Source organism: Cyanistes caeruleus, chromosome 2 (genome assembly GCF_971803275.1).
Source record: "Cyanistes caeruleus chromosome 2, bCyaCae1.hap1.1, whole genome shotgun sequence".
NCBI classification, from domain to species: Eukaryota; Metazoa; Chordata; class Aves; order Passeriformes; family Paridae; genus Cyanistes; species Cyanistes caeruleus.
This window is the reverse complement of record NC_141702.1, coordinates 96,150,548-96,175,871: the sequence shown is the minus strand read 5'-3', so window position 1 is coordinate 96,175,871 and position 25,324 is coordinate 96,150,548. Positions and strand designations below refer to the sequence as shown.

General features: G+C 38.0%; 1 protein-coding gene and 1 long non-coding RNA gene across 6 annotated transcripts in view; one reads left to right on the top strand and one right to left on the bottom strand.

Annotated features, from left to right (window-relative positions):
• The window catches only part of LOC111945779 (uncharacterized), a 26,689-nt gene extending 3,671 nt beyond the window's left edge, over nt 1-23,018 (top strand). Inside the window, exons 2-9 of one of the 4 annotated variants that reach the window (XR_015283667.1) lie at nt 5,405-5,713; nt 10,058-10,174; nt 11,066-11,246; nt 12,744-12,944; nt 14,607-14,667; nt 15,175-15,321; nt 17,058-17,196; nt 22,691-23,018. This is a non-coding gene — a long non-coding RNA (uncharacterized LOC111945779). Of the gene's footprint in view, nt 1-5,404; nt 5,714-10,057; nt 10,175-10,927; nt 11,247-12,743; nt 12,945-14,606; nt 14,668-15,081; nt 15,322-17,057; nt 17,197-20,922 lie in introns of those variants that run through there. The other 3 variants (XR_015283666.1, XR_015283665.1, XR_015283664.1) reach the window with 3 other exon arrangements.
• On the bottom strand, nt 12,379-25,324 carry KCNG3 (potassium voltage-gated channel modifier subfamily G member 3). 2 transcript variants are annotated; one of them, XM_086878455.1, is made up of 2 exons: nt 24,560-25,324; nt 12,379-15,993 (listed from the first exon to the last, which is right to left on the bottom strand). In XM_086878455.1, the coding sequence occupies exons 1-2, from the start codon at nt 25,201-25,203 to the stop codon at nt 15,348-15,350; spliced, it is 1,290 nt and encodes a 429-aa protein (XP_086734581.1). In that variant the 5' UTR covers nt 25,204-25,324; the 3' UTR covers nt 12,379-15,347. The 2 variants fall into 2 exon arrangements, with proteins under 2 accessions (XP_086734581.1, XP_086734582.1); XM_086878456.1 differs by having other exon boundaries at nt 24,593-25,324.

Here is a 25,324-nt window from a genome sequence, read left to right as displayed (position 1 = left end):
AGACTTTTAAGGTTACTGGTTTTTTACGTGCAATTCCTTATCATAGCTTGTTCCTGGAATAGCACTAAAATTATATTTCAAGATGGGTAGATCTCTGGGAGAGAATGAAGGAAGCAGAGTACCTTGAACTTATTCTGCTTTTTTTGTTGTTATTATTGTTGTGATTATTGTATTTATTTTCTATTTGAGGATAAATTAAATAAAGAAACAAGACCATAATCAGTTGCTTAATGAACAAAACCTTCATATGCTGATCATTATTTCAGCACAGATGTCTGTAACTCAAATTCTGTCAATCTGCCCATGCAACTCTGTTCTTGAATTGCTGAGAACAACTGTGTGGGTGGATGTAGAACATAAAATTGCCATGTGCACTTATGTTTTGTTTATGCAGTACTCATTTTTAAGAGTACTAGATTGGATTTGCTTAATATTTGCTTTGTGTGTGTGTATACATAATATTTACAAACCCGCAAACTAGGAGATGATGACCAAGATAAACTCTATTAATGCAAGATGCTGATATTGTGAACATGTTTCATTTGATTTATCAACTGAAAGAAATAAATTAAATCTATACACAGACTAAGGTGGTAGTTACCTCTAAAACTTGTACCTCAATTTATTGCTGCTTTATCACCCATATGTACTCCATACAGCAGAGATGACTTAGAAATAGGCTTCTACTGACAACTAAGAGATTACTCTTTCATAGATCTGTCATTACTGAAAATTAATAAAAATTGTAGAGTATTTTAAAATAGTAATGGACCTAAAATATTAACTGAAATTTAACCCAAGTTTTTACTTTCTCATAACAGAATTCTTGTTTTTTTTTTTTTAAAGAAGATGGGATTAGGGAGGCAGCCATTTATATCTTCTCTATAAATCTAGAAATAATTCTGTATTTCACTTCAGTTTCCTGGGCACTTTCTTTTGAGATAAGGTTTCTACATGTGAAATACTTCATAGCAATAGTTACTAGCAATTTTGGCAATAATGACATTGTGTTCACTGTTGTATGATGGGGGGTCAGGGGTAATTTTTAAGGTGTCGAATCTTATCTGGGGGTATCTACCTCTTGTTACATACATATAGTATTTTTTTCAGATTCCCATGCAGAACTTGTCTGAGAAAGTAAAATAAGAAATTGAAAACTTTATGATGTCATTATAATAAAGCCTAAAGAATGAATTACACTTCTGGGGCAGTAAGTTATGTTTTTATAGACTGTTTCTTTGCTGTTGTGTATGTGTTGTGTTGTGAATAAAAGCAGAAGGGAAATTGTGAAAACAATGCCTTATTCCAGGTGAGCAATACTCTTTTATTCTATATTCTTTTATCCTCCAGTTTCTAGATGTGAAAAGCATTAGAAGAACCCACAGTAAATAATGCTTTCACTGCTTTTCAGCTTTGTTGTCATTGCTTTTTTCCCTCCTTGATATTCAGAATTGCAGAAGTGATTTTTTCATATGATTGAGACATCAATGTTGGCTGCCAGTAAAATAATAATCCCCTAAGAGCCCTGTTCATTCTACTTTTGAGAAAGTAATTTCAAAATCTCCAAGCCTTATCTCTATGGCTTATAAAACTTCCCAGTTTTGAAATGCTGCACTGAAAAGTTGGATATTTTGCCTCTGGCTTCTGACTTTGACACGGATAACCAGAGTTCAAAGTTTCTGTGTACATGCTTTCTAAGCTTCCTCTGCAACACATTTCCTTCTTTTATAACCAGAAGTGAAATCTCATGATTGCAGTACCTTATTATTCCTGAACTTTAAACACTGTATATGTAGGGAAATGGCTTCCCAAATAAAATGAGTGGCATGTCTGGACATTGAGAGGTAAAATGCGTCTCCAAGGTTTTCTGGTTTCACAGTGCTACCAAAGTCTTCTTTCACCTCTTCTCTTTCCCACCCTGGGCTGTAAGCATTTCTCTCTCAAATAATCTACACTCCACAGCAAAAGTTTCTTTTTCTCAGGTATGTTACTGGAGGAAGATGCATTGTCCTTCTATTTAATTTCTTCTTTTCAGCATTTTCATGTGCAAATTCACAGATTGGAGTTCAGAGACAACCATATCCTCAGTGCGGTATTATTACAAACTTTCCTGAATAAGAAAAGATTATGCTATAGACAAAAACCCCAGACAACTGAAAACCCCCCTTGCAGTTGTGTTAGGGGAAATGGTCTGTACAGATGTGTCATTTGAAAAGATCAATAGAAAGGTGTTGTGATGGACTAGAGAAAGATGCCATGCAGTGTTTCTCAGTATTAAAAACTAAATTATAATTGCATTGGAGCTGCACAGGACAATTTATGCCAGGGGGCTTGACTTGAATACCTAAGTCTTTTGCTTTCTTGGCCCACTTATGACTTATCAGTCAAACTTAATTTTAGTTGTTATCAGACACATTTCAGAACATTCTATACAGCTATATTTGGACTTATTCTGCCCTTTTCCAACAATAACACTGCTCTATATTTACTCTAGCAATTCCGTGGAGAAGGCAACAATCAATGAGCATGTAGGATTGCCAATACCAGCTGCTCAAAAATAATGAGTTTGGGTTTAAAAACTTGTCAGTTTATTAATATTTTAGTACATGTCACATTTTACCACTTCTCTGTCACCTTCTTCTTCTTCTTCACCATTTCACGCCTCAGGATATAATGAACACGCATAGATGAAAGTCACCTTTCACGTGATAAGCTTTAGTAACAGTTTTCATAAGTAAGAAATGTCAAAAGTTGGAAACTTCTGTGTTGTGAAGATATAAATTGTTGGAGCTTCACCTTCAAATTAGGGCAGAGTGATCTCTGGGTATGTGCTGAGGCGATACTCTGATAGAATGCAATGAATTCATGCTGTTCAGGAAGAAGCAAGAATAACAGAAGTTTTTTCCACCAGAGGATCACTGTTTGCTATTAATTCACCAGCTGGTGCCTTCAACTAGCAGTACTTTACACCTAAGCATCCTTGTGAGAGCATTAGACACATCTTGCAAAGTCTTTTGGTTGTGGTTTAGCTAAGGATGTGTCTGAGATGCAGAGCCAAAGAGTCATCTCCTGGGTTGCTCCTGGACACAGTTTTCCATGGGAAGGAAACTCTTACAGCCTTTGGCTGAGTCTCTAGACTGAGTGAATAGGAGATCAGGATCTTACAGTGTGTCTGCCATGGCCACTCAGACAAAATACAGTCTAAGAAAAGTCTGGACCTGCAACTCTGGTGAAATGTCTGCAGTTCTATGGATCTATAAATGTAAAACAAAAGCTGTCCAGTGTGTTAGAGAGGAGAAATTGAAATATAAGGAGCAAAAAGAGAAATCTTCTGCAGATGTATTCATCTGAAAAGCTTTAATCAGAAATATGCTTTTGGAGTGAACCTCCAAGTCATACCTGTGCTTTGGTTTGTATCCCTGAGCAGGCTTGGAGCGTACAAATGGGATAGCATTTTAGATGAATCTGGGCTTCATGGCTGACTGTGAGATGCACTTAAGTAACACAATGTTCTCCAGATGGTGTGGGTCTCAGATTCTCTGCATTATTTCTTTTATTCTGCACATCACTCCTCTTCTGTCCGCTCCTTCCAACTGTAAATACAGCCTGGTAAATTGTGGAAGATGGGATGCGAGGATGGATTTTTTAGATCCTAATACCTGCTTCAAATCCCATTCACAGCTGCTACCTATAAGCTCTTCTTCCAAGTACTGCTGTGGGATAAAGCCATTCAGAGCTGGCTGAGGTATCACTATACTCAGGCAAAAGGTCCATCTGGGCCCAGATTGCTTGTCAGCAGGCTGTATTCTAAGGTGTTTCTATTTGACTATTCACCAAAAAAAAAGATAAAAAAAAATACATACTTAGGTTTAGTAATACCAGTGCCAGTTGTCTGGTTACTTGAGAAATCTTTCTTATAGAAAACATTTTTTATGAATCATTTATCACATCAGATATAACATAAAAATAGATTTCTGCCATGAGATCACTGTCTCCTGCATTGAAAATAATGCATGGTTTTGACAACATTTATTTTTGAGGATTGTATTCTACCAGCAGCAGGAACCATTACCCCATGATATCTTTCAGCTAACAGTCTCCTAATTATCTTTCCTGCAGCATCCTGTAGTCTCACCGACATTCTATAAGCATGTTCCATTTATGGATTAGTCTCTTCAGATGGTAGTGTAACTCCTGTTTCAGGAAGTCTTGAAGGTGTTTTGATGTGTTTCCCCTTTGCCTTGCCACATGATCAATGATGGCTTTCCTTTCTAGATACTCTGTCTGCTGTTATATACCTGTTGTATACCTGTCTGTGCTTTCTTACTGCCATCAGCAGAGGGATACAGTAAAACTGGGAGTACAAGCAGATGAAAAAACTATCTACCTCCTTATCACATCATTTCCCTGCATAGGAGAAAGAAGTTCAGGAGATTCAGTTACAGTGTGGGAGAACACTGGTAAAGTCCCGTGTGAGGGGAAGAGGGAAGCTCAGTAACAGCTCTGCTGGGAAGAGGACTGAAGTGTGCTGGAGTGAGTGGAGTAACAGCAGGGAAAGCTAAAGGAACTGTTCCTGAGCCAACTCCTTGCACACATTAAAGGGTTGCAGAAATAGGGAGCCCTCCAAGTAAATGCTGCTAGCAACATCTGCCTCTGCATTGTGCAAGAACTTTTCTTTGGCAGAACACACACAGCCTTACAGAGCCTATAGATAGATTGGGGTTCTTCATACTGTGCTTTGCATGTCTATTTATAGATTCCTCCCAGGGATGACATGACCTGTGTGAGTGCAGGTCTCTGTAGGTGGATAGAAGTACTTGCTGACCACACAACAGCTGAGTGAAAAATTTGTTGTAAATGTGTCTTTTGACAATATCCTCCTTCCTAAAGATTTTTCTCAGTAAATTTTGCTGAACCATATCTGGCTCCCTTGTCTTGCGTAGGATCTGTGAATGGCAATTGCTCACAGAGAGTTTCATTTGGCTCAATATGTAGCAGCCTAGGCTTTTAAAATGGGAAAATCTGAGTTCTGTTTTCACAGAGAATATCGGAGCTTGCAGTACCATTGGTGGGGCAGACATGTTCTTTTTAGAGTGCTGTATCCTATTCTACAGCCCAAGGGAACTGAAAAGGAGCGGTGAGGAGGTGTAGAAATAGAGATTTGGCACCATGATTTTACATGCTTTTTGCTTTACATACTCTTGATTGTTTCCCCTTCTGACAGTTCTCTTTTGCAGATTTTGCAGTGTGGATCTGATGTGATTATGCTTTCCTGAAGGATTCCCCATCTCCTTTAGGCTACAGTGTTTGTTGCTCACTGTTCAAAGGCAGAAGGGAAACGCTTCTATGCATACTTAGAATTGCTGGAGGCACCACTTTGACTCCATTAAATTGCTTGTCCTAGATCCAGTTGCCAACCAAAGAGACGGTGTCAGAGTATTATAATTTGAACCTACAAACTCAATCTTCTTAGCACTCACTAAACGCTTGCCTTGTAACGCAGAGATTACACTAACATAATAGGAACCCAATTACTACAAATTCTCTCTTTGCTTTCACAGGTTATTGAATTAATAGAACCATGTTAGGAGAGCTTCAGGGAGAAATGAACTGAGATGAGCTCAACTGTTTGGAGCATGGTGCTAATAACCAAGATTGTGGGTTTGATCTCTGTTGTGGGCCATTCACTTTGGAGTTGGACTTTATGATCCGTGTGAGTCCCTTCCAACTTTATATTCTGTGATTCAGTGATAAGTAATGAAATCTACATGCTGCCTTACAGGAAAGTTTCATGGGTAGAGACAAGGGGAACAGTCTCCAAATACTATTAAAAGCACTTTATTTAATATCCCATATGCTTTCAGTGTAATCTAAGAGCTTTGATTCACACATAAACCAGTTTGAACTTTAGGAAAATACCTATGTGTGCTGCCTTTTGCTCCTTTTTGGATGACTGCATTCTTAAAGTTTAAAAAACTTTCTTAAAGCTGGTTTAAAAAAAAAAAAAGAAACCATAAAATATAATTTGCACATTTCATATATAAAGAAGAAACAAAAGACCTAGCAGAGAGTTTATGGATTAAAAATGGCTACTGGGAAGTGCAGATTTCTACAATGGACTTAATTATTCTTCTGAACTGTAACATTCAAGCTAAATATCTTTTGATTCAGGAGAACTGTATCTCATTTGAGCAGAGAAAACTCTAATGGTTATCTTCTTGCTCCAGTCTCCCAAAAAATTTATATTGTTTTAGCTGAACTTTGTTTCATAATCTTTTTGGAAAGCAAAATCATCAGTATTGTTTGTAGTATATTCGTTTTTAAAATAGTAGGAGAAAATGAATAAGGCTATCACTTTGGAAGCCGAGTTACAGACCTGAACAAGGGATCATTTGCTGCATGTGTTACTGATAGCCTTGGAGCACGAGGCTGACATGGTGCTGGCCACAACTTCTGTCTGTGTCAACATCAAAAGGTTGTGTTTAGAGTAGCAGCTCTCATGATTAAAGCTGAGATGGCACACTTTCACGGGGAGTTTCCAGTGGTCATCTCTGAAGAGTGTAATTTTTGGGGAAGTTTTAAATCAAAGCCTTCTGTTGAATTTTGTGTTTATTTTGGATTGTTGCCTGTAGAATTCAGTCCCTGGGGTCCCTTAGTGTGGATGCCTTATGCTTTCTGGTAGTCATTAACACTCCACAGAAAGGGAAGCAACTTCTGCATGGCACAAGACAGTGCCAGAGTCTTTCTCATTCTCCTCATCTGAGAGACTGCATCTGCACAGAGACACATTCAGAAAACCTTTAGATGGAAGTAGTAAATCATAAATGTTGGTGATACAAGTTGTTGTCACAATGTGTACTACAAAGAAATAGGTGAAAGCTTTTCCTTTTAGTCAAGTGGTCAGGTTGGTTTACATTTGCCATTCATTAGTGGTCTGGGGAACTGCTTTTTAGCACAGGTCCTTGAGGGACAGGATGCTCAATTTAAATGAAACTATATGTGTAGAAATGAAGGTAGGAGAGCAAAGGACAAGCAGGATAGGATAGCAGACATGAGGGCTAGTATTGTGCTTTCATAATTCTTGGTGCCAGCACAGAAGCCTGCAGGTGTAGCCAGCAGCTGAAAGAAAATGGGCCAGATAGGAAATGGGTAAAAACCAACAGGTGAAGAACTGGGATGGAAAGTGAGTCACTTAGAAAGAACTTCATTGCATAGAGCCTTTTTCATTGTTTGGTTTAATATTTTTAACCTCTCCCTATCCATGTGCTTTATTTCCTTTTTTCATTAGTCTTTCACCTGCTGTCCATAATATTCCTGTAGTTCATGTGACAATCTTGATAAGGATTTGCATGACTCTTGATAAAGCTAAGTCTCCAAACAGGGAACATAAATACACTAAGTCCTCTTACCAATATTAAATTGGTTTCTTCAACACAGCAGTGAAAGGCTAACAGTTTCCAAGACTGGTAGCTGCTTTGAGCATGACTCTATTACATTTTGGTGGATCAGCCACTGAAAATGTTTTGTCCAAGCCTGGCCAGTTGGTTTTACAGCTTCTTGGTAGAAACAGCAGTTTAGAGTAATCAACCAAAAAAAGTACACATCTGCAACTGCAACATACCACTGGTAATGCTGCTCTCACGTCCATCCTGTTGGCACAAGCAGGTGGCCAAAGGCATAACTCTTTACTACAGAGTTGAGAAGGGATTTGAATGGCCTGTGGGATGTGAAGCACCAGGATAAGACTCTGGACCAAGGATGGAATGAGGATGATTTAGACTATTTTGTATTGCTTTGTAAAAGCTTTACTTTGCATGACTGTTTTTTCCCATTATATATGACATTTATTATTAAGGAGGAGAGAGCTCCTTATCCTACACTGACACAGAGAAATGTACGCATATTTATTCTAAGCTATCTAAACTGAACTGTATTTCAAATGTGAATGAGACCATCTGTATGAAGAGAAGGAAAAGGTAACAGCAGCCTCAGTCTGTGGACGTTAATTTTTTACCTTAATGCTTTTTGAGTGAGGATTAGGTGAAAGCAGAAAGAGAAAGGTCCAAGAGAACAAAATAGAGATGCTGGAGTCTGCTATAAAGAGAGGAGCAGATGAGTTCATAGTCCTTGGTCTTGTGTTGAAGGCAACTTGGTATTTACATTCAAGACTTTGTCTTCCAGATGATAAATATATTTTCTAAAAAAAACCAAAATTCATCTTAGCTAAATTTCATTCACTGCTGGTTACCTGGCTCCCTTGAAGAAGATTTTTCCTTTCAGACATACCTGGTTTTTAAGCCTCTTGAGTCAATGGAGAAAAAAAGGCTGCTGTGACCCATAGGCTGAGTTTCTATCAGAGAACCAAAGATGTATAGGTAAAAGACAGTGCACCCAAAGGCAGAGATACTCAAGGAATCCATATAAGTTTGATACTTATAAACAAGATTCTCTGGCAGAAATACAGATTTGTATTTATTTTAATTTAAGTAATTTTTTTAGTGATACCTTTCTTTTCAGTTAGCCTCTACATGACTATACTTAGTGAATACATTGTTGGGATTGTTTTTTAATCTTTAATGGCATGCATACAATAGAATCCTTTTATAGCATCGAGGATTCAAGATGCTATCCTAATAAATGGCCCCAATTTTACTAATTCATAACATCCCATCAAATGTCATCAAGTTCAAATATTAAACCCTAATGACAGAAATCCTGGTTAGACACTGTGCTGTCTTGGCACAGCCAGTGCAGCTGACAAGGCCTTTAGCGATGGAGGAAACATTGTCTTCTAAGTGCTGCATTCTCTGTGAGGATCTCTAAATTGAGGAGAGAAAAATGTATGTCAGCACTTAGTACTTAACAGTATATCAGGCTCAATAGATAAGCTACACTTGTGCTACAGAGAAATGGCATCTTGTATGATTGTATTCTTATGCACTTTGATTCGTGTTTTGGTATTGAATTGTAAGGGTTTTGGGAGCAGCACTGTAATTTTGATCTGTAGAGTTCTTACTACAACAGAAACCTGGTCCTTTCTGTGGCTCTTAGTTACTACAATACTGGTGAAAGAGCAGTGCAAAAAATATAAAAGCAGAAGTGGAGGATTTCTGGAGTGCATGGGAAAAAATTCTAATATTTAAGTTCTAGATTTCCTAGATTTTAATAATCTTCTTTAGTGTTTTCTTTTTTAAATTCTTATGGCAAACAAATGTATAAAACCATTCCCAAGGCAGAAAGAAACAGTCTTCTTTTTATATCTTCAATCTTCTCTTCAGTCTTCAATCTTCTTTTCCATAGGATTCTATCCATTTGTATCTCAAACTGATGAAAGGTGCAGGTGCTGAGCAGATCTGCAAAACAGTAACTGTGTTTAAACATTAAAAAACCTCTTCTGTTGCCAAATATTTTAGAAGTCCTTTTAGGAAAAATGCTTCTAAAAATAAATTCTATGACTATGCGGACATCTGCTTTATTTCTTCCATTTCTTCTCTGTCTGATTTTATGTAAAATAGTTAAAACTAATAAATAACAAAACTAAAAATGCTCATGATTTCCAAATGAAAAGTCTGTTCATTCCCATGATAATTCAGAGAATTGATACCAGAACCATATACCATAGTTCATAATTCAGTGATCTCTTAAAATATTCAACTTTTTTATTTTTTTCCAAGAAAATTAGTTGTGAAGTACTTTTTTTTTTTTTTTTTGGAAGTACTCTTGAAATGGCTGCATTTGAGGCTCCAAGAGAGTATCTCAGATCCATTCACAATAATGCACTGCTGAAATTACTGATTGTGTTGGCATTCTAGAATGAGTACCATGTTAATGTTTGGGGTTGACTTGTTGTTTTTTTTTAATATAAAAAAAAATTCAATGAACTTGAAGCCAAATTAAATCAATTTTTCCAGATTCATTTTTAAAAATAATCCCTGAGGAATAATATATGTTTCACATGGCTGCTTTTAATTTTGTTTTGACAGTCCATAATTATGATAGATCTTCAGTTGCTGAAAAATAACACTGTAGATGTTTAACTTTTTTTTTTTTTCTTCAGACTTATTTCTGGATCAAATATTGAAATTTTATATGGATTCAAACTCCTGGGCTCTAAATGGCAAACTTCTCAGTAGGCAAAAATCATTAAAGAAAAAGTTTTTGCAAAGAAAAAGAGGTACAGTACCAATATGAATAGCCACAGAATTCGCTTGTTTAAAAATAACACATTTTATAAACATTTGTGTTTTGACCACTTGTCCATGAAATATGGCAACAAGACCAGCAAATTTTATTACATTATCTCATTAATTCTGTATTCACATAAAACCCCCCACATTTAATATCTTTTCAGATTAGAAAGTAGATTTTTCTTTACAGATAATCAGACAATATATAAAATTAAGGATCTATGAAATTATAAACCTTTGCATTTGTAAAGAATAAATGACTCTAAAATGTGTAGTTGCAAACATTCGTATTTTATTAATTTGACCAAAGATTTATATTCTTCTTCTTCTGTGGCTCTTAACTTTTGTTGTCAAGCAGATTGTCAGTCTTGGTTGCTTACTGTGCAGCTTGTTGATGCTTAACCTGTCTGTTGTCTGAAACACACTCCCTAATTTGTGTTGCACTTTTTTACAATGAAACCAGAGTTTTGTTGTTCCTCTGTGTGGGCTGGGGCAACTTTTCAGATACTGGAAGCTGTTACAGCTCTAGCAAAGCTGGAAGACTTTTCACATTAAGTCTCTGTATTTTAAACAGGGATCTGTTTTATGCAGCAAGTTTAATTATCATCACATACCGTGACCTGCATATTTGCTTTTACAAATAACAGAAAATGAGACCCAGTTTCCTTTTTTTTAAAATATGTGGAAGCTTTTTTATAAAGCAGTATTTTTTTGTATTTCTTTTTTTTTGCTATGCATAGCTTATTTAACTTTCCAGCAAGTGTCTACTTAGTATCTCATCTGAAATAATAATTCTAGAAGCTTAAGTGATCCTGAACCTCTTAGGTGCAAGAAAATTCTGGCACAGCAGACCTTCTGTTCATTGTGCTGGTTCCCAGGAAACTGACAGGGTTTGGCTACTGAATACAGCTGGCTGGTGTGTGCCTATGTCCACTTCCTGGAAGGTGATCAGATCTGATAAGATTTTTGTAGTTGTTACCCGAAAGGGATGAGACAAGTGTTTTGAATCCATGAGGACTTCAGTTTTACTTTGGAATAGGAACATCAATTCTTTTACAGGTATGAATTGCATACATGATATGAAAAAGCTGTGTCTTTTCTTTTAAATACATGGATATCAAGATAGGAATCTTACGTTACCAGGATTTTAATCTTTCTCAAACTTGCTGTTATGCACACCAGTATAAGCCACTGTACAATACAAATTAATATCACATTTTTAAATAGCTCATCCCTATGCTGATAAGACTGTTTAATATCATCAGTCAACCAAACTAATTTTTTTTTTGGTGGGTACTCATCAAGACAATATTGTTTTCAAGCCTTACATCAAGGGAAAGTACAATCTTCCATTCATTGTGGTATTTGGGATGATGCTTCATATAGAACTTTAGAAGGAAAATACCCTGGAGAGCTTTCCATTTCAGGGACTTCATTAATGATCAAGTACTTTTAAGTGACATGCAGTACCTTGAAGGATTACAGACAATATATAGTTCCCAATAAATCAATCCTAGGGTTTGAACCTAGTATATAATGTATGATTAAACTTGGCAGTTCAAAACTCATTGACATTGGTTTCTATTTTAGATGAACCAAAATGCTGGATCACAACTATACAAGCTGTCTTCATTTTTCTCCAGTTTTATTCTATTTGTATTTCATCTAATTTGTTCCAGATGTGAATGTTTCCAAGAGAAACTGTCCATGAAGTCTTTTATCGTATATGGTTCAAACTGGCAATGATAAGAGATAAGCCAGCTTGCCTTCACTTGGCTTTTGGCTTTGAAATGCTGCACTTTGAAATAGTGCTGCACCCCATGTCTGCATAAAACATGGTCTCCAAAAAATTGTATTAAACAGTTTCAACTGTTTGAAAATATGCTTATTTTTTACTATATAAATAATTCATATTTTGTAAAGTTTCACTAAAAAAAAAAACCACAGCTCCATTGTAAATGAGATTACATATGTTAGTGTAAGTTAGGCATCCTAATTACCCTATAAAATTCTGGTTTAAGGCTACCATGAAGATTACTTTATTTCAACTTGGTTTGTAAGGAAACTAAAGTCTACACACTGATAACCATACAACAATAAAAAGAGAATGAAAAAAAATAACCCAAGAAAACCTCATAAACAAACAATCACCAAAAAACCCAGTGCAGGATCTCTCCTTAGTGGGCTTATATACAGCAGTTTGAAAATATTTTATTATAACTCAAATTAAAAAATACATTAGGTCATTCTGTTCACCTTTTGCCATATAAAAATTGAACACAAACTGTTCAAAAAAACATAGTATAACTTAATATAATCTCCACAGACTTATTCCTTTATACAGTTACTTTCATTAGATTAATGTTTTTACACTGGGAAAGAATTCTTCATCTGAAAAACACTTCATAAAGGATGAAACATTTTGTTTGTATACCATATATAGCCTGGATCATTGAAAACTTCCTGTCCTTAATTGCTTATGCAAAAATGATTCATGGTGCAAATTGGTATTCATAAGTTATTATGTGCATTAATTTATGTTTTTCCTTTCTGCAGGCATCTAAGGATTAGATTTATAAGTGGTGCTGAAACACATTTTATATCGTCTTGAAATCAAGATTGCAACATACTTTAACATTCACATTTTGTATGGATTTTAAGCCATTGTCATCATAATGATGGTTTGGGCGTTTTGTGGAGGAGGGCTGTATCTCAGAGTATGGTTTGGTTAAATACAATTAGTGGACAAAAGACAAAGTAAGTTTTACAGAGTTTTATGACAAACAGTATTTTTCCCAAGCATTCAAAACAGCACATGAAAATCTGTGGGGCTAAGTTCTTATGCAGGGTCTTTAACCTATTTTAGCTTAAAAAAATAAAGAAAAAAGAAAAAAAAAATAAATTGGAGCAAAATGGGGGAAAAAAGTTTTCTACTTAGAAATAGTTTTGATATTGTCAAAACAACTTTTCATTAGAAGATGAAAATGTCATTTTCTTCAACATCTATATTTTGGATTAAAGTCTGAAATTTTAATTTTGTAAAGGAGAAAATTTTTTGCAAGGAATAAAAAAAACCCAAACATTTCAACTGACTATAATATATAATATATGCAGGATATATATAGGTACACATGCAGGAATACAGAGCCAGCATCTCCACTGCTGTAAAACATCTAAGTGTCTCTGAAGTCACAACTTGCCTAACTAACATCAGCTGTGAATCTCACCTAAGAAAGGAATTTTTGCTGATCTCATATTCACCTCTCTGTGGAATGCTGGAGCTGGTTTCTGAGCAACATGATTTTGATAGAAAAGGCATAAATATAGTAGTGTAAGGGAACTACAGAGCTAACCTTTGAACACACCAGTGGCAAGAAACAGAGGTATGGCTGTAACAGCACTTAACAATGGAGTCTTGAAGGGAAAGTCAAGCTTGTCTGTAAGAAGGCTACAAAAATTCTCTCCAAGTCTTCAGAAAAATTGTGATTGCAATGAGATTATTTAAGATTACTTAAGACTAAGATCACTTAAAATGGTAATGACTCTTTCAGGTCTCAGGGAAGAGCCTTCAATGTACTGGTTACTAATCAATGTGGCAGGTTTATTTGAGTGAGCAATTCCAGGGATGCATTTTCTAGGTGGTACTCATTTCACTTCTAAAGTGAAATTTCACAATTACATATATAAAAGATGCCTCTACAGCACAGTAAGAGTAAATGCGGTATTTTCAGGCAAGCACACAATTTCAGCTCTGCTGATGACTCTGAACTTTCATGTTAACATGAAAGCTCCCTGTTGATGTTTATTGGTACCTAGATTTGTACAGCTGTACCTTAATGTGTTTTAATATCTAACTGCACTTTTCTATGTAGCAGCCTTTCAGAATTATATTGAACAATGCTATTAAGCAGTACTACACAAGAAATGTAGTGAACAATATTTCAGAGCCTAACTTGATTCATTTTCTAGTAACATTGGAGAATACACCATTTTGCCAAGTGCAACTCACACTTATTTTACTTTCTTTGGTATGCTCTGGGCTTTTTATTGTTGTTTTTAAAACTTCCATTGAGGTATATCCTTTAGTAAGAATTGCAGAATTTAAGATGATGAAGAGTCTCATCTGACAGGGAGAAAGTGTTTTCCAGTGCTTGCTCCAGGCCACTTCAAATGATGGAATCTTACAATTTATCTTAAGAGAACTCTCAATATGATATCTATGTTTAAGATACGTGGGGCAGGGAGGAGGTCAGGGAGGGAAAATCTGTGCTTATGAGTATGTAACTTCAGGTGGATGGAGCTGAGCTGAATGTATATAAAATTTGGAGAGCTCCCCCACTAACCTAACAGGAAATCTATATCAATCCCTGATTTCTTATGCTGATCTTTGTAAAATACAATACTTGTTTCTACTTACAGTTTGGTTCCAGAGAAGAAATTAATTGTGACCTAAAGAAGTCCTTGCTTACAACATTTGGAGGTTCTCGCACTTCTTTGTGAACTCTCAAATTCAGAGAAATGCCACTGACTTCACTGGGTTTACAGAAGATTTGTGTGTGCTTCCTCAAAGATCAGAATCAGGCCTCAAGGGTTTTTTGTCCTACAGACCTATATTCTTCATCTTTCCTGAGTCACAGAACCAGGTCTACTTTGTTGCAAAGCACAAAAGTAGTAGTGATTCTCCTTCAGCATAGCATTTGGTTATCTGAGTTAAAAGTGGAGACAGTTCAGGCAAGAAGCTATCAATGTCTCTGTGAAGCATTTAGATACTGGAATCTTTGAAAAACTTCTGCTACACATTGCTTAGAATGGTTTAGGATATGATTACAGGAATGACAGATCTCAGTGTTACACCCATTTTTTGTTCTCCTTTTTTTTTTTTGTGGGAAGGCAGACTGAACACCAAACTGGTCTGGTTGAGGAATTCTAAATCCTCTTTTGTTAATTTTGTTCTCTCGAATTTGAAACATCACTCTCTCCTTGCAAGGTGCTCAAGGCAGATGGACATCCTTCCTGTCTGAATGGTGACGGGCTTTCTCCAGGCTGGTGAGAATGTTGTTCCACAGGACCATCCAGTCAAGGAGGACACGCGAAGGGACCTTCCACCATTCTCTTCTAAGACAAAGCTTAGCAAGTAAGTACAACAGAATGCAAGTTGGGTCAATTTAAGAATTCAGCAGAGAGACTTCTACTGTACCTAGCAGATCGGAACTTGAGCTCATGGTAGCATTGCACAAAGCTGTGATAAATAAAAGTGATTGGCAGGGCTAATAAAACAATGCCACTAACCACACAAATTCCTCCAAGAATCCTTCCTGGTACAGTGATGGGACACATGTCACCATAACCAACTGTGGTCATTGAGATGATCACCCACCAACAAGCAGCGGGAATGCTGGCATAATCCTTATTCTTTGTTCCCAAGTCCAGCCCATTTTCAAGAAGCTGTGAAAGTGCACTGAAAATTGCCATAGCAACACAGATAAAGACAAGTAGCATCACCATCTCTCTGTAACAACGCTTCAGAGTCAGACCAAGTGTTTGAAGGCCAATGAAATGACGGGCCAGTTTAATCACCCAAAAGATTCTCATCATTCTTAAGACCCTCAAGGTGACTCCAGCCCTCTGAAGCTGTGAATTTTCCCCAGTGAAAACTGTCATTAGAACAGAGATGTAGTAAGGAGTAATTGCCAGCAAATCAATGATGTTGAGAGGTCTTCTGACAAACTCACACTTATTTTTCGAGACGATGAACCTCACAATGCATTCTGCAGTGAACCAGCCTATGCAGATAGCTTCAATTATCCTGCCAAAAGAAACAAAGGACAGTATTTATGCCTCTGTGCAAAGTCTTCAGGGGATGTTTGGTTTGTTCACAGATATTACCAAACTGACACTCAGACTTTCACAGAAGACAAACAGAAAGTCATGCCATCCTTATCCTGCACCTGAGACTGGATTTAGCAATTAACCTGAGGATCTAGTGAGAGTTTATATTGGTAATTGCTAAGAACTCACTCACTGATCACTTTCTTTGAATTTTGGATTGCTACTAGTCAAAGTACTAGGCAAATATGCCTACAAACACTGGAATCCCACAGGAAATAGTAGGACATCAATGCCCATGTGTAACCTTAGCAAGAACATCTGGGTTTGGGTGGGGGTTTTTTTGTTCATTGAGTTTTGTGGGATTTTTAATTTTTATTTTATTTTATTTATTTTTCTAAGTCTGTGAGGCCTGATCCACTTGGGAATGCCAAGGGTTGTAGATCAGTGAACTGTCTGGTTATGAACAGCAATGTATAGAACTAAACTAAAATGGAAGTGCAGATAGAGTAAGCAGAAATAATTATTTTCATTGGATGATTCATGCATTTTAGTTCTTTAGGAATCAACCTAAACCAGTCTATCTGATCTGCATCCAAAACAGGGGCTTACCTAGCACTATATTCAGACCTATAAAGGCATTGCCACTAAATACAAATGGTATTTTATTTTTCAGTATTGCATCCATAAAGTACTAAACATGTAATTCCACCTAAACTACGTTGCAGCAAAAATGTCAAGGTAACCAAATGTTAAGGTAATAGGCAAGATCCTCTTCTTGCCAAATGCAGAAGAAATCCTGGAAGGGGATTTCAGTATGTTCTTAAACATTTTCAAGTCCCAGTGAACTGAATGACTTGAGATTATCTCAACTTGAAACCAGTGGAAGGTAGAAACAGAAGATAAAAATGTTGCTTAAAGATTATTTAGTAACTGTTGTGCGTGTGATCACAAATCTCCCTAAGATTTCAGATTGTGCTCACTTTTTTAATACATGGAGGCTAATCTTCCCCTCATTCCTCCATTAATCTTTTTAATCAACAGTTTGAGCAAAGAAAAAGCCCACCACTGATGCCTTCTATTACCAACAGCTCTGAAACCAAAGTGGTGTGAGATCAGAGATTCAAAAATACTGCCAGAAAATACAACCACAGTTTTTCACTACTGCAAGGACTCTGACAAGGTAGTGTCTGTTGAAACATTTTGATTTGCAAGTGAAAATCTAACTACCATTTCAAACCTAAAATTTTTCTTCTGTAGTGCATCTGCATAATTTCTTACCAGTTCTGAAATCTATTGTTATTAATAAGATGGTGACCTGGTTGAAAGACAGTATTCTTCTCTAACTGAAGTAATTCTAGACTCTATAAACTAACTTCTTCATAGACATTTTACACACTAAAATTTTATTTCTTTTTCTTTCCATTCATTCTCTTTAGTTTTAAGCTAAAATTGGAAGAAATAGTAACAGTCACTTGATATAAAGTCATAAGATACACTGTAATTTTAGGCACAGTAAATTTAAATGAGCATAAATTAATTACTTAATTATTTAGTAATTATATTATTATATATATTATTATAAAATTGGACCATGTTTTTCTTATTTCATTATTAACAATGGAACTTCTGTAAGCAAGTGGCCTTCCTTCATAAAGGGCTTGTAGAACACTAGTTCATGCTAGCACCTTTTGATGGAAAGACCTTTGAAATTCAAAACCAGTTTGCTTTTAAGAATTAGCTGTTCTCTTAAAAATTAAGCTTTTGGAAACTTCCTTTGAAAAAAAATCAGTAAAAAAAGGTTGATGGGTAAGTTTACATAAATCCTTTTTACTTATGATGAGGAAATACCTACGATTTCCCCAGTGCAATCAAACAGCAAGATCATGGCAATGGACAAACTGATGATGTCTGAATGTATTTATATGTTGGCTAGTTGAGATCTCATTTAACAATTAAAAGAAAAATTGCATCTGGGTAGAAAGCTTCAGCCAGGAATATTCAACAATTCCAGAAGACTATTACTATACATTTTATGAGATTTCTCTGGTAGTGTTGTTTGTATCCTATGACAAGAAGCATTTAAATGAAAAAGAAATTTGTAATTGTACAATTTAAAGCTTTTTCACTTGGTATTTCCTCCTGATGCCCTGATAATGTCAGAAACATGACTCCTCCATTTTGTCACCCCTTAGACAGGTTATCTCTGGGTTGAGATTTGAGAAAGTTAGGTCCTGATCACTGTGATACAGTAGAAATTCTCTTCATGAATCAACATCGATTCAGTGGTCATATAACTTTGGGGAATAATTGTAGATGTAAAAGTCCAAGAAATATCATCAATCCATTGTTTTACTCTGGCAGTTTCTGGGACAAGAAATACTGTAAATCAGTTATACTTCAGTTGGAAGGACTAAATAAATATTTTCTTGTAGAACAGATTTGAAGTGAGCTAAGAAACATCAGTGACACAAAAATGACAAAGTGAGATCAAGGCAGTGGGGAATACATTAATGCCATTCCATTTTAACTTGAACTTCCACTTCTCCATTTTGCATCCATCCTTCTTCCTTCTGGCTGGGAAGAAGATAATGGTGTCCTTTATTTTTTTCCTTCCTCTACTTACTTTTCTGCCATCAGTGAAACATTTTTCATTTTTCCTCTCCTGTCACTCCTTTTTTGCCTGTGTAGATGGATTTTGGCAGTACTGGTGAATCACACAAAAATGAATGCTTTGGTGAGAAAAGCTAGAAACCTCTGGCATGTTGGGAAATCTGGAGTGCTACATTCTACATTTCCACTTTCAGATCAAGTCTCCCTCTCCTTGCAGTGACTTATCTTTATTGTTAACCTTATCAGTGGATAAATAACATCTAATAAGGAAAGCAATTTTAACAGTTAGTCCTTAAGAGAGCTTAACAGAGTATGAAGTTAAAGTCAAATAAAAGGTGTATACTCAGAAGACTAAAGTACCTGTATTTTTCATAATCAATTCTTAAAATATTTTCAGCATATTCACAGGACAAACTTCTTTTATTGTCTATCTTTGGAATAATGATGTATTAAAATCCATAACTATATAATTAAATAGTGACTTTATTTGGTAAAGATATAGTACCTATTTTATAAATTTCCATCACAGTTTTTGGTTGGGTTGGTTTTTCAATTCTAAAATAGCTGGTATCCAAAAAGGAGAGGGGTAATTAAAAGCAAAGTAATGAAATATTTCCTTGAAGATTCCCCACAATTTTTATGAATAATCACAGAAAATACTAATTTTTATTCAGTTACAGGCTATTCCTGCTCAAACTTACTGTTAATTGTCCCAGACCGAAGCACACGAAAGAGGGTTTTCCTCACAAAATTTTAAGCTGCTTGGTACTTAGCAGTCTTTCAAGATTTCTCTAATGAATTTTTTGTCCATAAACAGAAAATCAAGCCTTTTCAAGCCCCATTCTTACTGTAATCCCATCACTGTTCAGTTTTCTGTTCCACATAACTTTCTCTCAGAATAATCTACTTTATGTACAATGAGTTAAATTATTTCAGAAATCATTTTTTTTTCAATCACTAATAAGTTTAGTTTGATATTACTAAAAAAGAAAACTATGTTGTAACTATCTTAAAATTTTTTCATCTTATCAGTATTCTTTGCCTCAGCTTGCCAATTCGTATACTTTCAATATCCCTTGGTGAGTTGGCTGAAATCAAACCAAAATATTCCTTAGTGGCACTATTATCTAATAAACTTGTAAATAAAACATACACAGCAACAGGACACATGAGGAAAACAGATGATATGATTAAAGACAGTATATGATAGGATTAAAGACTGTCAGCACTGATTTGTTAAATTGTTGCTAAAGCCTATTTCCATGTAAAGCACATTAAACCTGAAAAATGTCAAAGCAGTAACTAGAACGATCAAATTTCTGCTCAGGAAAACTCCAAAGTGATTTCAGAAAATGTTTGGGGTTTTTTAATCCTTTTGAAATCAAGGGCTTCCTTCCCGTTACAAACTGTGGAGTAAAGGCCACAGAACAGCTAGTTTCCCTGAATTAAAAACCCCGCTGGCTTTTTTTCCATTCTGTCCCTGTTTGGTAGAAATTATATGCTGTCATGCATTAAACTCTGGTGCTTTATGTGGGAGGTTGTAATGACCCATCACTCCCCAGGGAAGAGGCAAATCCCTTTCACAGCTCGAGGGGGAGACCTGGATACAAACATCTTGAGCCCTGAGAACCTCAGCATCTTTTCCATATATGTTGAACATGACTGGCACCTAGCCCGGGTGAGTTTAAGGCTCGGCTGTGCCCAGGCAGTGATATACATCTGATCTTTTTTTCACCTCTATTTTTCAAAGAACTGGTAAATTCAATAGAAAAACCTATGTCTGTGTTTTTGACCTAGGTCTTTGGTTCCATTCTTTACTTTCAGCCCACTGTTTTAACCTAAAAATGTGGTATTCAAGTTCGATCTTGTCCAGGAAAGGAGATCCTACTATTTTTTGAAGAGATGTTGAACATGAACATTCAGGTGTTCTGAAATTCCACCACTAAAAAGGAACAGTATTTTTCACATGTCTAAAATTCAAATGCAATTTTTTAGGCTGATATTTTGCAGAGATTTTAAAAAACAAACAAAAAAGCCCACTGCCTCTTGATGAGAGATACTGTTTGGAGAAACTACTGTGTTTATTTGCTTTTGCTTAAGAACACAGCAATCATGTAGGCTTGATAAGTCAGTGATTATTTCGGTACAAACCTAATCATGATTATTAAGTAGAAAGGGGGCAACCATCTCTTCTTAGTGCTAACAAGCTACTTGTATCAGAAAAATAGTTCTAAGGCAGGTAGATAGAACTGTGCTGGCAGTAAGTCAAGCAGCTTCAAATGATTTCCTATTACAGGCTTGAGAAGCTCTCCCTAGAAGATTACACTCCCAATCAGTGTATGGACAGGTCCCTGAGCAGAGACTCACAGTATGCATCTGCTGGCACAGTTCAGAGGACAGCAAAGATAACTTGAAATTGCCAGAAGCAACAGAAGGCATTCCTGCTGTCTGCTCCTAAACTCTGCAAATCTAATGCAAATCTTTAGCTCTGATAAATGGAACTTGCCAAGGCAGGGAACAGAGCAAAAATCTTAGATTGAAATAAATTTAATAACTCATCCCTCATCCTGAGAACAGGCCTGGGAAAGGCAATCCCTCTGCAATCAGGGAATTGTACTTCAGTGTCTGTAGTATCTGTGAAATTCCGAGGTCAGATTTCCCATCCCTCTTTCCTTGAATAAAGCCTACTCCTGGAGTTCTCTGTTGCCTTCTGAAGGTTGTTATCCCAAAGGATCAGAAACAGCCACAGGCTGTTCATTCTTTGAGAGCATGGTCACCATGAAAAGGCAAAACAATGTAATGGTTTATGAAAATAGTTTAGTGGATTTAATTCCTCTTCTGTTGAAGGGGTGTTCATACATGGAAAACAAATACAGCTGGTGTTAGCTGGCAGCCCCAGTAGCCCTCACTGCAAACCTCATTAAAGAGGCTGATTTTGTAAATGGAAGCATTAGTGACCCACTCACTTGCTGAGATGATGTCCAGGTAAACTGGAAATACACTGCTGGTCAGCTGCTTTCACTAACAGCTGTCTAAAGCAGTTCTGGGAATGGTTACCATGGGACTCAGCCATAGAAATTATCCATGTGGCATCTTTCTGACATAACACAGAGGCAAGGGCAGGGGGGCTTATTGTGAGAAACCAAAAATATCAGAGTTGCTGGGTTTTCTGAGGTGTTCTCACCTCTATAGCTTATGCTGAGCTGAATAACTGACTACATTCAAATCTACAGCCTAAGGACTTCTAGATTAGACCATTCAATTTTCACTCCTAAAACTTCTTAAAATACATTTTTGGAATAGCGTGCAATCTTAGTAATTACAGTGCCATGCGAGTCAAAAATCACTTGTGTACAGCATAAATGTAACAATTTTTCTTGGGGAAAAAAAATTTAATTTTTTTAATAATTTATCTAACGTGACTATGTTAGATAGAATTTCTTTATTTTGATGCAGATAGTTTAATAAACCAAAGACAGAATTTGGTTTCAAACTTTTAAGTGTATCAGAAACAAGTGGACAGATTTTTAAAAGCCTTCTCACCTAAGAGGGACTGTTGCCAGAATATGCAATCCCAGAAACTTCCATGGGATTTCTGTGGTCAGGCTTTCAAATAAGCCACTCAGCTACTTAAATTTTGCATACCAAACTATTTTTAAATTAAATAACTACAAAGTAAAGAAATCATAAACACATAAAGGCAAATAGAGTCAGATGACAACTGGGCATGTTAGGTCCAATCCTATGGCACATTTAAGTAGTGATAACTAAACTGGACAGCTCACTCAAAAGCAACTGCAGCTAACATGCTCTTGTCCAGCTATAACAGATTTTTTAGCAATGATGCAGCACGTGCAAAAGAGAGGAGTGGCTCCACCTTGATGGTCACCTGTTGACAGGCACACATTTGTGTCTGTTTTCCATCAGATTGGGATGGGTTCCTATGCAGTCAGAGTGCATGGGTTAGATGATTCAGTCTGAACTGGTGCTTTTATGCCACAGACATTTGTGACATTGGTAGAAACTTTTCAGCTGGTAGAAATTTTTTTATTCTTTTGTTGCAGTAACAAGGAGTAAGACAGGTGATACAGAAGAAATTCACCTCATCATTAGTAGTTGTCCTTCTGGCTCTAAAAGGAGCCTTCACTGCCTTGGGAACTGTTTGGCTATGCTGCACCTAACAAGTACTTAGGACTTTATCCTTCTAACACTTGGTGTACAATATGCAATTGTTCAGAAGAGTAAAATTAGGATGTTGAAAACAAATGCACTATGAAAGAAAAATTACACATGGCATGTTCCTCTGCAACCTGAACTCTTTCTGTAAAAGAAAACTTGTGGTTGAATCCCACACCATGAAGACGTGAATAAAGACATGACCGATGTGGTTAATGCTACTGTAGTGTTGCATCTGTTTTCCCATGCCTCTTGGGACTATCTCAGCAATTTGCTGCTGTAAGAGAGGTCACCTACAGCATCTACTCTTTGAAACAACCTTGCTAAGTTTAAGTAAGGCTTTTTAACTGGAAGAACCTTTAGGACCTTCTTTTGACATATTTGAATCTAAGCAGGATCAACAGCTTCTCACACTGCATCTGCTTTCTTTTTGTTCATACAATTAATTCTTTGGCTCAACTACAATGAGAAATACAGGTGCAGTTTTCCATTAAGCTAATGGAAACTATGAAAATACTTTCCAAGGAATTAATCTGGCTACTAAGATATAATATATCACATTCCAATTAACTCTATGGTAAAAGATGATGATTTCATAATGACAAGGCTGTAATTTCACTGTAGTGCCCTTTTAGAAGAGAAGAAGCTGAAAACTTTTTGTTGAATATCCTGTCTGTTTTTAAAAAAGGGAGAAGCTAGCAAATACCAGAAATGTTTACTTCTTTCTTTATATGTCAGTCTTATGGGAGAAATTCTACCAGACTGGTCTCAATTTTGTTCTCTAGGGAACAGGGAAGAGAGAGGACAGAGAGGGAGCAGAAGAGTGAGTGCAAGAGTTGCATCAATGTAACCCTAATCTGGGGTCACAAGAAGATAGAAAAAGGTTTGCTCTTGCTAGGGAGGCTCAGGATTGAGCCTTATACCCCATGCACTATTTTCTGCAACTGTTTTGCAATGTTTATTATGCTGAAAGGAAATGTAAACATCTGTTACACTTATGCACTGGGGCGCTTGAATTATGCATTTCCAAGAACTCGATGTGCAGTTTGATCATCTCCTGTGTTCCCCACATAGAGAATCTGAGATGCAAAGGGAGGAGGGGGGGATACGGCTGTTCCCACATACAGGATTTTACCAGAGCAGAACCGTAACAGGCACTGCATCTGCTCTAGCAGAAGGACCTGTACGAATACACGCAGAGAATTTACAGGATTTGTCTTTTCCCAAAGGAAAAGACCAAAGAATTGCATTCTTCTGGAGGGTTATTTAACTTTTTTTTTTTTTTCCCCACACACAATCGTAAGGCATAAATTGATTTTCGGAGCGTCTGAAGTTCTCGGTGTGGTCCCGTGTCTCCTTAAAGGGGGCAATAAGAGCTCCAAGAACCTGCACGGAGGGAGGCACCCTCGCTGCGAATAGGAGCCGTATCCCGATGGCCCCGCTCCGGTGCCAGCCCGCCCAGACCCGAGCCTGCCGCCGGCCCCGGTCCGCCTGCAGCGCGGGCGTCCCCCGCCCGTCCCCCGCGCTCGGGGCCACGGGTGCCCGGCAGAGCCCGGTGGGAGCCGGAGCTGCGGAGCAGCGCCACTCCCCCGACACTCGGGCATCCCTCCCCGGCCCCCAGCTCAGGGTTTCAGGGCGCGCGGACCATCTCCGCCGGCGGAGGCTATAGCCACGGACCGTCAAGACAAGGGGCAGGAAGGACACAATGGACGGGACACACGGGGACCAGACAGCGGGAAAATAAAGGATCCTCCTACCCTGAGGGCTCCCTCACTGACTCTGCTGTGTACCTGCTCTGCTCCTCCACGCTGCGATTCTCCGGCGCCCGCCACTCGGGCAGGGTGCTGGCGCACAGCACCACCATGGACACAATGACGAAGAGGATGGAGACGGTGGCCAGGACCTGGGCGGCCACGGAAGACGTGGGCTCCTCAAAAGTCCTTCTCATCCTCTCCAGCCACTTCCTGCCCTCGGCTCCCGGTGGTCGCCGGCCCTTGCCCTCGGGGCCGCCGTTCGGCTCCTCCGCCGCGTAATAGGTGCACGTCTCGGACATGCGGTCGTCGAGGCGGCGCTGGCAGCAGTAGTCGAGGTGGGAGCCCTCCAGCCCCCAGTAGATCATCTCGTTGTAGAAGGAGAGCTCGCACATGTGCGGCACGAAGCGCAGGTGGCCGTGCCGGACGTACAGCATGATGAAGCCGAAAGCCTCCGAGTGTCTGTCGAAGAAGTACTCGTTCCGCTCCCGGTCGTAGTCGTCGCACACCTCCAGAACGTCCTGCTCCGAGAGGCAGCCGTGCAGGCGGCTCACCCGGCGCAGCGGGAAATCCTTCAGCACCTCCCGGGAGAAGGAGTACCGGGTGCCCCCGACGTTCAACACCACCGAGGGACCGCGGCCAAAGTTCATGGCTTGGGCGGGACGGAGGAGGGGAACGGCGGGCAGGGCAGGGGGGCGAGGCGGGGGGCAGCGCGGGCGGCAGCGGCTGCCCCGGCTCCGGCTCTGCGCGCACCGCTGGCGGCTCCCGCTC